The sequence below is a fragment of the Myotis nattereri genome, assembly GCF_964212035.1.
Source record: "Myotis nattereri genome assembly, chromosome: 16".
NCBI classification, from domain to species: Eukaryota; Metazoa; Chordata; class Mammalia; order Chiroptera; family Vespertilionidae; genus Myotis; species Myotis nattereri.
In genome coordinates this window covers 39,227,690-39,242,513 of record NC_138091.1, presented here as the reverse complement: position 1 = coordinate 39,242,513, position 14,824 = coordinate 39,227,690, and the positions used below count along the sequence as shown (strand labels likewise).

Here is a 14,824-nt window from a genome sequence, read left to right as displayed (position 1 = left end):
TGTCTGGGGTTTCTGGAAATCAGACCTGAACACTTCCACACGCGCTCCTCTACGCTCATCGCCAGTGAAGGCACTGATCCGTGCGCGAGGAAAGGAGGGACACACACACACACACACTCCGTACGTTAAAGGTCCCCAGGGCCGGCTAAGGACCGGCGGGCGTCCGGGGTTGGTGAGCGAGGTAGCTGGAAACGTGGTTTGCGTCCGTGCTCCCAGAGAAGCGGCGCCGCGGCTTCCTGCGCGCAAATACTGTGAATGAACCCGGGGAGACTGAGCGAGGAGAGAGCGCACGCGAGGGCGGGGCGGGGCGGGAAGGAGAGAAAACCCGGGCCGGCGCAGGTGGGGGAAGAGCAGGCAGCGCGAACCCAGGTGGGGGCCGAGGGGCGGCGCCGAGAGGAGCGGGGCGCGGGCCCGGAGCGTGGCGGCGGCGGGCGGAGGCGCGGAGGGCGCGGGGCGGAGGCGCGGGCCGAGCGGGGAGGGCGGGCCGAGAGGGAGGAGCCCCCGGACGCCGCAGCCAGCGGGTCCGGCGGTCCGTGCAGCCCTCACTCGCCGCCGCGCCTCGGAGTTTGAGCCCCGCGCTGCGGAGCACAGGCACGCCCGGGGCGCGGGGTCGGAGCGCGGAGCGCGGCGCCGCCCCCCGGCCCTCGGCCCCCCAGCCCGGGCGCCCCCGGCGCGGCGCGCAGAGGAAAGAGGGCGGGCGGGCGCGGCGGGCCGGGCCGGCGGGCGGCGGACTATGAGGCGCCCACCATGGTGCGATGCGACCGCGGGCTGCAGTTGCTGCTGACCACGGCCGGAGCCTTCGCCGCCTTCTCGCTCATGGCCATCGCCATCGGCACCGACTACTGGCTCTACTCCAGCGCGCACATCTGCAACGGCAGCAACCTGACCATGGACGACGGGCCCCCGCCCCGCCGCGCCCGCGGGGACCTCACCCACTCGGGGCTGTGGCGGGTGTGCTGCATCGAAGGTACGACCGGCTCCGGCAACCCCCATCCCCAACACACACATACACACACACACAAACACACACCACCCCCTGTCCGGGGCGCCGGCCAGGAAGGGGGTGGGCGCGGCACTGGCTGGCTCCGCGCGAGACACAAAGGAGCCGGAGCTAGCGGGCGGGTCCCCTCGCGGCCAGCTGGGTACCAGCTTGGGGTCCCTCCCGGTTGGGGACCCCCCAACACACCGATCCCGCAAACTCTCCACTAGCACACGCACACCCCCTCGCACACAGACAATGAAACACACCGAAACTCACGCGCGCGCGCAGCCGGACACCAAAACGATCCCAAGGGACCGCGCCGACGTCCCCGGGGGAGGGGGAGGCTAGCTGGGGGGGTCGGGAGGAGGCTGGGATGGGGGGAGCGGACACGAGAGGAGGGGAGGGCGGAGGGGGAGGGGTTGCTTGGCAACCAGTGTCTCTGCGATTGCTATGGGAACTGGTCATCCTGGGGCGGGGCCGGCCGGGGGTGGGGAGCGCCAGGACCGCTCAGATCCAGCTCCAGGCCCGGGTCGAGCGGTGAGGGCTCCCAGCGGGTCTGGGGGAGCCCTGGTTACCCGAACCTGACGCCGCCGAAACCTGTTCCATCCCCTCTTCTTTCATGGGGCTATTCGTCCGCTCCTACCTGCTCGGTGGGATGGGCAGGGGAGCGACACCAGTCTCCCCTGACTGAGGCAGCGAGCCCTCCGTGGTGGTCCCTGGGCAAGGAGGCTGCGGGAGACCTCGATAGAGAACTGGGGCGCGCAGGGGCGACCCGCGGACCCGGAACGGCCTGGGAGGGGCGTGGCCGCCCATCAGAGGGCAGGAGAGGCGATGAGCCTTGACCTCCGAGGCGCGAGAGGCCGAGTGGTGGTGTAAGGTGGGAATGCCTCTAGGGGCCGGAATTGGGTGCCCCGGGACTGCGGGGGCCGCTCCCCCCGGGGGCGTCGGGGGTGGGGGCGGAGAGGGGAGGCCCGGACGCCTCCAATGGCGAAGTGCGCCGGACCTCAGCGCCTCGCGGTGCCGCCCGCCCAGCTGCGGAGCTCGTGCTACAGGTGGTTGTGGAGGGGCCCTCGGCCCCAGGCAGGTGTGGACGGGTCTGCCTCTGGGGCTTGGCTTTCCCACTGGAGACGAGATGGGGGAAGTGGCAGAGCGTTCCTTCCAACCATCTTTCGATAGAGTTTCGTTGTCGTTTTTCTGTCACCTTTCCCGCGTGTTAACTCCGCCCCTTTGTTTTTCGGGGGAAATTCTCCCCCACACCTAGCCTCCCCTGCAAACAGTGCGGCGGGGTTGGATCTCGGTGGAAGTTGGGAAGGAGCTCTTAAAAAGATGGCCCTTTTCTGGCCGCGTTTGGAGTCATCTATAAAGAGGCTCTGTGGAGCTGGGTAGCTCGGTGAGGCCCAACTTGTCTCCTTTCTCTCCTCCTAGAATCTAGGACCTCCTAGACCTGGAATCCTGCCCACCTCCGCCCCCCACATCCACTCCCAAACTAGGCTGCTTTGCCCTTTGCAGTTTGCAGCTTAATGCCAGGGGTGACTGTGCAATCAATAGTTTGGGAAACACAGCTGCACAAAGGAAGGGGGGGGGCACGATCACACCCTCCTCCTGCCTTTTGAAAAACGTCATTTTGGGTGTGCAGTTGCTCAGATCACGAACACCTACTCCCCTCATGTGGAGGACGTACCCACGTCACTCCCTGCCATGGCACCTGAGTTAGACACAGAGCAGGGGCTGCAGAGCCCGCCTCACAGGCTGCACGGGGCGCTGTCCATGTGGCACCGTAAGTCATGCTACTGTCACCACCCAGACAGAGCTTCCAGTTTCCCTGTGGAAGTTGGAGCTGCTCCACGCCAGCAAGCCGGGTCTCTGCACAGCGGCTCCAATGCCTCCTTTATTAATTCCTCGTCCTAATTAGGATGGATGTGTTCATCAAGAAAGCCCCAAGCTCCGGGCAGCTGGCAGAGGGAGGGTGGGGGACTGCCGTCGGGGGCCTTCACCAGGGCCTCAGCCGTCCCCATGAGGCCTGGGGTTCCAAGGCCAAGCCAGGCCACCTCCCAGGGCCAGAGCTTCCTTGGACCAACCCAGGTCTGGGAAAGCTGGTTCAGAATTTCTTGTCTTGACTAGAATCCTCTTGACCGTCCCCCAACCTGTGTGGAAACCGCCAGCTTATCTCATCACAGCACATGGCAGAGCCCAACAGGGGTGAATCTGACATCTACAATTCCACCACCTGCCAGCGAGTGTCTGGGCTGAGCTGCAGACAGCACATTAACCCCAGGCCACTTCCTGGGGGAGTGGGGGGTGGGGGGGTCGGGCTCCAGCACCTCAGTATTGGTTTTTGTGTATAAACTGCATTATCTCCACCTGTTCTCTAACAAAGTGCCCCAAAGCATGACATGGGGAAAAAGAGAGAGAGATCCAACCTCTGGGCGGAAACGGGAGAAATACTGCAGCGGGCAGCTAACAAAGCGCCGGTTGTGATGGCGGGACTCTGAAGGGTTCGCTGGCAGCTCACAAACAGCGGATTCAGTTTCCGGGTGGTTCCCCATCAATGATGTTGCCAGCCCAGGAGAGCCCAGCTCTCAGTGTATGTGAAGCAGCCATGCAGTTTGGCAGGGCTGCCTGCAGAAGGGCCCCTGGGTGCCGCCCTGAGCCCCCTCCCCCCGCAGGGCTCGCATCCCACAGCCTCTTTCTGACACCTTCCCCCCCTCCACCCCAAAACCCGGTCTTCCCCTCTGCCCTTCTATTGGACAAGTGTCAGAATACTCCTGTGCCAGAGCCTTGTGCAGGTTCCCGCATGGCATGATCACAGGGGTCCTGAGAGGGCGCTGTCTTCACCCCATCTGCAGGCAGGAAGCAGGCTCAGAGAGGGTAAGGCACTTACCCAGAGGCCCCCAGGAAGGAGGCTGCAGGGCCAGGTTTGACTCACTATAGGGCTCTTCCCACCATGTCTTCCTGCCCCTTCCCGACAACTTCTGGGATGCGGTTAAAATGCAGCACATGGAACAAAGTACCTGACTATCCAGGAAGGAAGGCATTTAGAAGTGAGAAAGTACAAGTGATACACAGATATTGCATAATGCTCGCACTCTCTCGCTCTCTCGCTCCCTCTTTCTCTCTCCCTCCCCCCCCCCTTCCTCCCTCTCTCCCTCCTCCCACCGTGTTCTGGACTAGCTTGTCCCAACCATAATCGGCCACCTGCGCCTTCCCTCCCCACAACCCCTATTTATTCTTTCTTTGTATCTTTGGTGACACTCAGCCCAAGTCTGAGGACATTGGAAAAGAGTAATAAATCTTTGCAGACTTTTCAATCACCGGAATCGCCAGCCAACATTTGTCCAATCTCTCCTGCATTTGGAATTAGGCAAGCTGTAGATAGAATGTCAACTAGCATTTCGGAGCCATTGCTGTGTGTGGGGACAGGAGACCTGTGAAAACAAGGAGAGGACCAGGAGACTCGGGGCCCAGACGACAGCCGCTCATGTCAAAGCCCGCATGCCCACTGTTAGCTCCGCAGCGGCCACGAGGGACCCTGTCCCTGTGCGGCCATCAGGAGAGCTCTGGCCCCTGAATAAACAGTCCTGGCAAAGTACAGCCTCGGCAGCGCCCCGCCTCTCGCTCTGTCTGAGCCTTAAAATGGCAGCCTTGGTGCCAGGGGTGAGCCCTGTGCCTGCTGTGCCAGCTCCGGTCTGGGCACTAGCCTGGGAAGGTGTGGAAAGATTCTGGACCCTGAGAGTGACAGGGTCCGTTGCCCCAATCACGCTCACCTTCCTACCTGGGCAGCATCTCTCACACCAGCGTCCCCACACTTCATTCACACCATGGCACACAGAGAACAAGAGAAGATTAATCCTGCTCCCTGGGGCCGGGGAGGGAGAGGGCAGACATCCATGACTACCCAGGGCTCCGGCCCCTCTTCCCAGTCCTTCCAGGTGCTCAGAGGAGGAGGAGAGCTCACTGCTCCAGCACCCCAGCACCCCAGCACCGGGAAGCCTCTCACAGCAGGTCAGCTGGGAAGCTCTGCCTTAAGCCATGCTCCCCACATCACACCATTCAGAGAGGTTTAGATCCAAATGACATCCTTTCTCCACCTGCCCCAGGCCAGGCACTGGGCTGGGAACCATTCCTGTGTGTGTTTGCTTTCATTTTCTCTTGCAATAACACACGACAGCCTGTCAATCGGGCCCCAGGGCTTGACAGCAGCCGGCACAGGCCCCCTTCCCGCCAGCCCAGCCAGTCACCCCCGCCCGGCCCTCCTCTGCCCTCTGGTGTTAATACTAACAGCCTTCAGGCATTGAAGAACTCCTGCAGGACTTACATTAGTTGGTGTAATTGTCAACAACACCTCGAGGTAGATGTTAATTATCTGCCTTTTACAGGTGTAGAAACTAGGCTCAGGGTGGCCACAGCTGCGGAGAGCAGGATGCCTTCTGCTGTCCTGGTCTCGGCTGGGCTGCGCATGAGCAGACAGGCCAGGCTTCCACCGGCCAGGGGGTGCCCTTTTTTCTTTTTTTTTCTTTTTTAATTGCCCAGATTTGGGAAGGGTGTTGGAATAGTCAGCTCGGGCTGCCATAGCAAAATATGATAGATTCAGTGGCTTACACAGCAGACATTTCTTTCTTTCTTTCTTTAAATATCTTTTTATTGATTTCAGAGAGGAAGGGAGAGGGAGAGAGAGAAACATCAATGATGAGAATCATTGATTGGCTGCCTCCTGCACGCCCCACACTGAGGTGGGAGCCTGCAACCTGGGCATGTGGTCTGACAGGGTTCAGGGAATTGAACCGTGACCTCCCGGTTCATAGGTCGATGCTCAACCACTGAGCCATGCCGGTCGGGCAGACATTTATTTCTCACAGTTCTGTAAGGATGGGAGTCCAAGATCAAGGTGCCAGCCATTTGGGTTCCTGGTGAGGGCTCTCTTCCTGGCTTGCAGACTGCCGCCTTTTCGCTGTGTTCACGCGGTCTCTTCATATAAGGGCACTAAGCCCATCATGAGGACCCCACCCTTCATCCACACTGAGTCACCTCCCAAAAGCCCACCTCCAGCACTATTGGGATTAGAGTGTTCACCTACGGATTGTTCCTGCTTTATAACTGGTGCTCACTCTCTAGTCATCCGGGGAGGGGCCCTGGCAGTCCCCTCTTGTGCCTACCTTCCCTAATGCCCTGCGCTGTCTCTTCACCTTCCTCTGTTCTTCACTCTTTTCTCCTGTCTCATGATAAAATACTAGCTCCCTTTAACTGGAGCCTCCTGACTGAGGAGAAGCTGGGGATCATGGTGGACCCCAGCCTGGGATCTGACTTAATGGCCCCACCACAGAGCTGGCTTTGGAGGAGCCCCGTGTCTAAGGCTTCAGAAAGTTTCAATAGGAAACTGGCAGTTCTTTAACAGAAGCATCCTGTGTGCGTCTCCTCAGAAAGCCACGATCCTGGGTGTTTCAGGACAGAGTCATGGAAGTTCAGAGCAGGGGACGCCTTGGGTCATCAGATCCAGGGTTCAAAGGTGAGGGGGGGCAAGGAGCAGGATAGCCCGAGTGGGGCTGTGGAAGAGAGCCTGGTGGGCCTCTGCTTCCTCGTCCGGATACTCTGGAACATTCCTCCTACCTTGGACTTCCTGGTACATAAGCCCCAGGGAGCGTCCCACCCTCAGCTTCCAGTAGAGCCAGGTTCACAGCAGCCTTGTGGCAGGCTCATAGAAACAGGGAGCGGTTTCTCCAACTGGAAGAGCCTTTGAGGTTACTTAGTTCAACGTCTCCCACCCTTTTTTCTGCTAAGACAGTCACCTACCTGCCAGGGATCCTTCTGTTCATTCATTCACACATGCATTCATTCATTCAACGCATGCTCACTGAGCACTGCTCTGTGTGGGACCTGGGAGGCTCTGAGTCTCGGTGGTGGATGGACAGAGCCGGTCCCTGCTCCCCTGGAGCTGGCATTCTAATGAGGTAGCTGGCACTTCCAGGTACTAATGAGCGCTGTGATGAAAACAGCAGGGGCTGTGCTGACGGAGGCTGGGAGGGATGCTGTCAGCAGAGGGGACAGGCAAGAACTGTCAGAGAAGGGCTGGCGAAGACCTTCCAGGAAGGAAAGCCAAGGCCCCAGGAGGAGAGAAGCTGGTGAGGAGGGAGGAGCGTGACCAGGAGGAGGGTGGGGCAAGGCTCCTCCCTGCGTGGGGGTGGGGCAGAGGCTTGGGGGGCAGGGGCCGGAGCCTGCTTTATTTTATGTGGGATCCTGTAAAAAGCTTAGGGGGCCTTTAGGGCAGGGGAATGAAGGGATCTGATTTATGCTTTTGGAATATTGTGTGGCTGCATGTGGAGAAGATTCTGGGAAGCAAAGGAGGCCACCAGGGAATGGGTCTGGACACGGTTGCAAGTGACTAGACTGGGGCCCCAGGGCCACGCGGCAGCAGCAGAGATGGAGAGGAAGAGGGAAGGGCGGGAGGAGGGGGTGACGAATCAGGGGTGACTGCCTGGATTTGGGCAGCTGGTGGGTTAGAGGTGTCAATGCCCAAATTGGGAAGATGGAGGAGCAGGGTTGGGAAAGGAAATCAAGAGTGTACCCATGAGGGACCCCAGATTTTGACACTACTCCCCAACACCCCCACAGCCAGGTAGTGCCGGAAAGTACCGCACAGCCTAACTCCGGAGAATCGCGATAACTCGGAATAGACCCAAGCACGTAGGCTCAGAGTCACCTGTCCCTCAGGGCAGGGCAGCGTGTCCCCTCGGCCCTGGCCGCGCCTGGGCAGAGCATCCTTTGCGTGGGGCTGCCTGCGTGTGTGGGAGGCGTGGCAGCACACCCGGCTCCTCTCCTCCAGCAGCCAGTAGCATCCCCCTTCAGCCCACCACGTTGTGACCACCAGAATACCTCCAGACTTCGTTAAACGTCCCCTGGGGTTGGGGGAGCGTACTTGCCCCCCATGGGGAACCACTGCTCTGAGGAAAGCATCATTTAGGTGGGGACAGGGGCCGAGCCGGTGCCTGGCAGCTGGTAGGAATGCCACTCGTTTCTCTCTCCTTCTAGAAAACACATGGAGTGCAAGTTGGGGGAGCCTCTCTCCTAAGGGGGTGACCCAGCTTTAGGTGGCGGGAGTCATAGATGGTGCCCGTTCCATTCCTTTCCTAAGAGTAATGACTTCTGCTGGCGGTTGCCTGAGGGGAGGGGAGCGGGATGAAACAGGTGAAGGGATTGGAAAGTACACGTTGGCAGTTACAAAACAGTCATGGAGACGTACAGCACAGCAAATGCAGTCAGTAATATTGTAACAGCTATGTATGGTGCCAGGTGGCTACTTGAAATATCAGGGGATTACTTTATAGAGTATATAGGTTTGGCTAAACACGGCGCTGTTCACCTGAAAGTAATATAAAATAATATCGAATGTCAACTGTAATTGGGAAAAATTATTCTTAAGTTAAAAAAAAAAGGAGTAATGAGTTGCAGGTGACCCAGCTCCCCCTGCCTGTGACAGCCCAGCATGTGTCCACACTGGGGATGCAAATTACTGATGTGGCCCCATCCTCACGCTCTGCAAGCAAAAGGGACTGAAGACCAGAGAGGTGGAGGGACTTACCCAAGGTCACACAGCTCGTAGGTAAACGGAGCCGGTAGCAGAAGCGGGTGTGGGGGCTGCCTGGATAGGGCTCTGTCTGCACAGCCTCCCCTGGGGCCGGCACCTGAGTGAAGGTTGGGCCAGAAGCAGCCGCCATAGCACAGGGTAAGAAGCAAGAAATGCAGAGAGGCAAGGAACTCACTCCCTGGGGGCCTTTCTGTGCCGCAGCTCGGCACCCCCCTCACAGTTCACTGCAAACACACACTCTGCGAAGCAGCGCTGTCCTCCAACAAGGGCCGTCTCCCATGAGTGTGTGCCTGTGCACGGGCTGGCGCTCCAGGGAACAGCTCCAGAAAGAGAACAGACCGGTTCTACCCCCCAGGGACGGGCCAGGCAGGACCTGCCTGGATCTCCCCCGGAGCCCGCCTCCTGGCGCTCTGGGAAGTGCCATACAAGACCATCTTTTCTGAACTGTAAGTCAGGACCTGGTACCAGACCAAGGGCCTTTTTTCCTAACGTATCAATTTCTTCATATGAAAAATCTTTTCCAAGCTGTGAAAAGCACATCACATGGCTTTCCTCTGTTTGTTCTTTTTGTCTCCAACCAAAAACGGAAAGAAGGAAGGAAGGGACAAAGTAAGTACTGTAATAGGTGAGGGACTGGGACGGAAGTTAAAATAAAATTAGGCAACTAAGACGGTTGAGTCCGGTTAGTACACAAAAGGCTGGCTCAGTTGCCAGCGGTGGGCCACCGATGTGTCTCTGGGCTTCCCGGGGCGGGGACAGAGAGAGGAACATGGCCACAGGTCAGAGTTGCAGTGTCCGCGTAATAAAAGGAAACTGGAGCTCAAGAGAAGCCCAGCTCTTTCTGACACAGAAGCCTGGAAGAAATGTATTCGTGACTCTGTACACACCAGACAGTCTCCTGTCACATTAAAATAGACTTTATTGAAAGGCAGCAAGGGGTAGAGGAAAGAGGCCAAGTTCGGGGGAGAGAAGATCCCAGTTTTGCCAGGTCGCTGTGTGGCTTCGAGCAGGTTACTTAACCTCTCTGAGTTGTTGCTCACATGTCTGAAAAATGGGATAATGAGGCTATAGATGTGAAAGTACCCAGCACACACCTACAGAGTAGGTGCCCTGGCCTCTCTATCCCGCCAGGCTCCTGGGTGTGGGCCGGCAGCCAGAGGAGGAACTTAGCTGCCAACCTCCAGCGCACAGGGGCTGTGAGGGAGGCCCGGAAGGTCATCCATCACCTGGCAGCCATGGGGCAGGGGCTAGACATTCTTGCTCCTTTGTATTTCCAGGCATTCTGGATGTCTCTGCTGGGTCCGCACAGGACTGGGGTCCAGAGGACACCCTGCCCCCCTCAGTGAAGTTCCAGGGTCTTTGCAAAGACCCCAGGCTCTCTGCTGGGTCAAGGAGGTCAGGGTGTGACTTCACACTGAGCCATGCTTGGCCGTGGCTTTGGGCCTCCTCCTCCGCCCCTCCCACTGCTAGAGCCAGGAAGGGGCCAGAGGGCCCCACTGTTGGGGTCCTGGAGCCAGAGCAGTGCTTGGGTCTGAAGAGTCCTCTGCTTGTTTTGGCTCCCCCCTCCATCCCTCCATCACACCCACATCCACCTACCCCCTACACTTCCTTCAGGCCACCTCCTCCATAAAGTCAACCCCAGCTCCTTCCTCGGGCTCCTGGAGCCCTGGTCCTCCAGCCACAGGGGGCTTCACAGAGCTGGAATTTGTAAGGGCTTTGGGTTTTAACTGGGGGCGGGGGGGGGGGCTGACCCTCCTGTGCCTCCTACCTTGCCAAGCCCATCGGTGTTCAACAAATGCTGTTCGTGGCTCTCTCCTCCCCGCCATGGCCCCCTCTCTGAGTGGGGAAAGGCCCAGGGGAGTTTCTTGACTCCAGCCCAGCTCCAGAGCCTGGGAGAGAAGCGAGTCACTAAAAATGCTTAGACTCCCTGGCTAACGTGCCGTCAGCCTCTGTCACCTACTCTCCCTGAGGAGACAGGCGGGGGCTGGATGCTGTCCCAGCTCGCGCTTTCCACCCCCCATTCGTCCACATGGAAGCAGCGGCCTCAGACACCAGCACTGAAGTCACACAGACCTGGGGTTGAGTCCAGACTCTGCCCCTTGTCAGCTGTGTGTCTTTAGACAAATTACCTGCCCTCTCTGAACTCCAGTTACCCTCGTTGTAAAACAGAAGCATCATCGAATTAACCCCTGGGATTGTTTAAAGGTTCTAGGAAAAAACACACACAAATAACCCTCGTGGTGCTTGGCACCCTGTATATATTCAGGTGTTACCTCCTCCCCATTTCCATGTTTCCTGAAACGTGGAAGTTTTCCCGAAGAATTCAATGGCCCAACCTTGGCAGCTTGAGCTGAGTGAGGCCCCGGGTCAGCTCCTTGGTCCCCGGGGCCTGGGAATGGAGAAGCTGTGCCTCCCCAGGGATGTCGGGCCAGTGGCAACACCTCTCAGAGGCCGCACCGCTCAGAGTGGCTTCTGTGAACCATAAAACCAGAACCTGAGGGCTGTCAATTACAGGGTGCAGCTCAGAGGCAGCGCCTGGGGCGGTGATGGCAGCCCCCCAGGACGCCCGTCCCCGCATCCCATTCCCTGGCAGGCACTGAGGCTGCAGCTGTGGCCTCCAGGAACACGGGCTGTGGTAAAGGAGGTCAAGGGGCCGGGGTGGGAGTCAGGAGACTGTGGCCTGGTCCTGATTCTGCCACTAACCATCTGGACAACCACCTGTTTATCCCTGAACTGCTTAGAGCCTCTGTTTGCTTGGCTGTCAGGTTGGCAAACGATACCTGTCCGTCCCCCCGCCCCCCCAATCCGTCTCTCCTCCCTCCCTCCATCCTCCCTCTCTCTCTGTCCTCCTTTTATCTCTGTGTCCTCCACCCCGCCCATGGGGGTGTGAAAATTCAATGAGATGATTCTTGGGAAAGTGCCGTGAAAAGCACAGTGGCTCCCACAGAGGCACCGCGGAGGGGACAGGGCTGGAGCCTCATTTTCTTGGACACACTGCTGGCTTGGTCTCTTTTCGCCCTGACACCGCACGCTGGCGGTAGCCTCAGATGTCCCTGCTCTCTCTTCTGTCCTCCAACCCCCATCTAGCCTTTCAGTCATAGCCAGGAGGATCTATAAAAACGTAAGTCAGATCACGGCACCCTTCAATAGGACCAGTCCCACTTGTGATAGTGTCAGGCTCATTCCCCTACCTCCCTGACCTCTCCCGCCAGGAGTCACTGTCTAGGAGCGAGTCAGGGGAGGTGATACCTGAACCACGTCCGTGTGCTGGTCCGTAGGACAGGTGCTGGGGGCAGGGTGGTCAGAGAGATCTGCGCTTGAATCCTGCTGGATCCTGTATGAGCTCTGTGGCCTTGGGCAAAGTCCTTAGTTTCTCCGAGCCTGTTTTCTCATCTGTAAAATGGGCATCATGACAGACACCTGCAGGTCTCACGTCTCATTTTTTCCCCCAAGGCTCACTGCAAACGCCCCACAGAGCCGGGGGCTGCCTGGAGAGCGGTGTTCCTTACAACTCTGTCATTGTTAAGCATTTATGGGGCACCTGCTGGGCACTGTTGGGTAGAGAGAACCCTTGGGCAACTTACTCGCTGGGTCCCACAGGGGAAAGATGGGCAGCAGAATGCAGCCTAGGATGTGGAGAGCATCCGAACAGGCCTGGATGGCAGGGCCTCCTCGTGGGGGCTCCAACAAGGCCTGTCTCAGGGTCCTCAGGAGGTCCACATGGAAAACACTCTCAGGGCTCCATTTACCTCTGCCTCCCACGGATTCGAAATACACAGCGGCTATTGGGAGCAGCGTCTTGGAGAGGACGTGTTAGCGGAGGGTCCAGATCCCGGAGTGACTCAGGGTTTGAATCCAGCCTCTCCCTCCCACTAGCTGCGGCCCCTCAGCCAGTCATTTCATCTCCTTCGAGCCTCAGTTGCTTTCTCTGCAAAATGGGGATGTTAGCAACACCTGTGCTGACTGGCTGGCAGGAGCCGAGATGAGGTAGGCCTGTGCTTAGCCTGGGGCTGGAATCGGGTGAGCTGTTCTCATTTGCTAACAGGAATGCCCAGCACACAGGGCAACGGGAGGGAAGGGGGTCCAGCGTGAGGGTGGATCTCGGAGGAAGGGAGCCCTTGGCCAGCCCCCGGCCCCCAGACCAACCCACAGCAAAGAAAAGAGGATGGATCCCCAGACACCCGAGGACATTTCAGGACATCTAGGCTCCCTTCCAGGGGCTGGCCCGTCTGGCCAAGGCCATGTCACCAGCTCATCTTAGCCCTGCACTTGTGGGGAGGACGCCCCACACTCGCTTCCTGCTCCCGCTCTGAAAAGCCGATAACAAGCCCACATTGACGGCCCGGGCTCCCCAGGGCGAGCGCGCTGTTCCCGGCTCGCATCTGAGCCCTCGCCCGAGACGTTTCCTCGCTTCAGCAGTTTGGCATGTCATACAAAGGGGCTCTGATTTTCCCTGATGACCAGCTCCTCTCGCATGAAAAATAGCGTTTGTTGTCTTTCTGCCCACGGATTCATTCCTGCAAGGGAGGCAAGGCCAGATGCCTGGTGGGCGGAGAGTCCCCCGTTTGCCTGACCGTTAGGAGGGTCTCCCTTCTTCCACCGTGGTGGCCACTGATGGCCCGTGGCCACGGCCTTGGGGTTCAGTCTTTCGGGGAGTGGCCCGCTGGCCCCTCCCCTGTCCCCCACCTGCACACTCCTCAGATACTCTCCCCACTCAGTGGCTCTTTTGATGTGTCCCAAGGGTCCACTCCCCCTGTCCCTACTGTCACCACACCCACCTGGCCAACTAGTGGGCCCCATTCCCAGCATCCTCTGGAAGCCAAATCCTTTCTTTCCCATCCCCCAACCTTGCTCCCCTCCCTCTCTTCCCTCTTTCTTTCTTTCTAATTACTTCTCCTCTTGGCCTTTGCTATCTGCCATAGTTAAGTCACACAAGCCCTGTCCTTCCTGTTCCAGGCAGCCTTTTGAAAGTTCTTGACGCATTGACTAGATAAAAATGTATTATTTTAACTCTGTGATTATTAGAAGGGTTATTAAACACGGGGAAAATTCTATTAAATAGCAAATTGAGTGCATCAGAAACCCACAGATGTGGAACCTCCGAAAGGGCGCCTGGCACAGAGCAGATGGGGAAGTGGCGGGGCTGCTCTGTGATGCTGGGAAAGGCATTGGAAGGAAGTGCACCAGAACGTCCCAACGTGGTCATGGGAACTCTGCGTGGTTTAGTGGATCTCCCTCTGTCTTTTTCAGATCTTCTGTTCTGCTGAGGAAGAAAAGATATAAGCCTGATGTTTAAATGTAACAGGCCAGTCTGTCCTCAGCCAGGTGAATGGGTGTATATATTCATTTAGCATTGATGGTGCTTCTTCCCTTTATCCTTTTTTAAAAATGTTTTTATTGATTTTATTGAGAGAAGAAGAGAGAGGGAGAGAGAGAGCACCATGAAGGAGAGCATCCATCGGCTGCCTCTGCACGCCCCCTACTGGGGATGGAGCCCACAGCCCAGGCAGGTGCTCTGACCGGACTCGAACCGTGACCTCTCCGTGCATGGGAAGGCGCTCAGCCAACTGAGCCACACTGGCCAGGGATCTTCCCTTTATTCTTTTTTTTTTTTAATATATTTTATTGATTTTTTACAGAGAGGAAGGGAGAGAGATAGAGAGTTAGAAACATCGATGAGAGAGAGACATCGATCAGCCGCCTCCTGCACATCTCCCACTGGGGATGTGCCCGCAACCCAGGTACATGCCCCTGACCGGATCCGAACCTGGGACCTTTCAGTCCGCAGGCCGACGCTCTATCCACTGAGCCAAACCGGTTTTGGCTTCTCTTTATTCTTAAACGCATCCAGGAACACACTCCCTGGCATCATGCCCAGCCACCTTTTGTCAGAGTTTTATTATCGGCCACCCTGACTTATAACCAAATTGATTCCTTCGCCAGCCATCCACCGTTGAGTCTTTATTTCCCGGAAGCACAGTTTACACACTGGGTTTTCATTCCTGGAAATCCATCTCATATCATAAAAGTGCCCCAACTGACCACAGAAGTGAGCATAAAGAAAAGGAAGACCTAGATAGATGGCCTTACCAACTTTGATCACATATGTAAAACTAAGCACTTAACATAAAAGCTGCGTCAGGAAATGTCCCTTTGGGGGAATTTTTCTGCCGCAGCCAGACTGGCCCAGGTTTCTTAAAATATGAACCCGACGAAGTATGAACAGAAGATGCTTGCTTTGTATTTTCCCTGAAAGATCTCCC

The 14,824-nt window shown here is 57.7% G+C and overlaps 1 protein-coding gene across 1 annotated transcript in view; it reads left to right on the top strand.

The window, feature by feature from the left end:
- Window positions 1–747: 747 nt before the first annotated feature.
- CACNG4 (calcium voltage-gated channel auxiliary subunit gamma 4) overlaps window positions 748–14,824 on the top strand; it is a gene marked incomplete at both ends in the record, with an annotated part of 50,900 nt that continues 36,823 nt past the window's right edge. Inside the window, one exon of the mRNA XM_081109751.1 lies at window positions 748–967. Within this exon, the coding sequence (XP_080965877.1) occupies window positions 748–967 (220 nt within the window). The remainder of the gene's footprint in view (window positions 968–14,824) is intronic.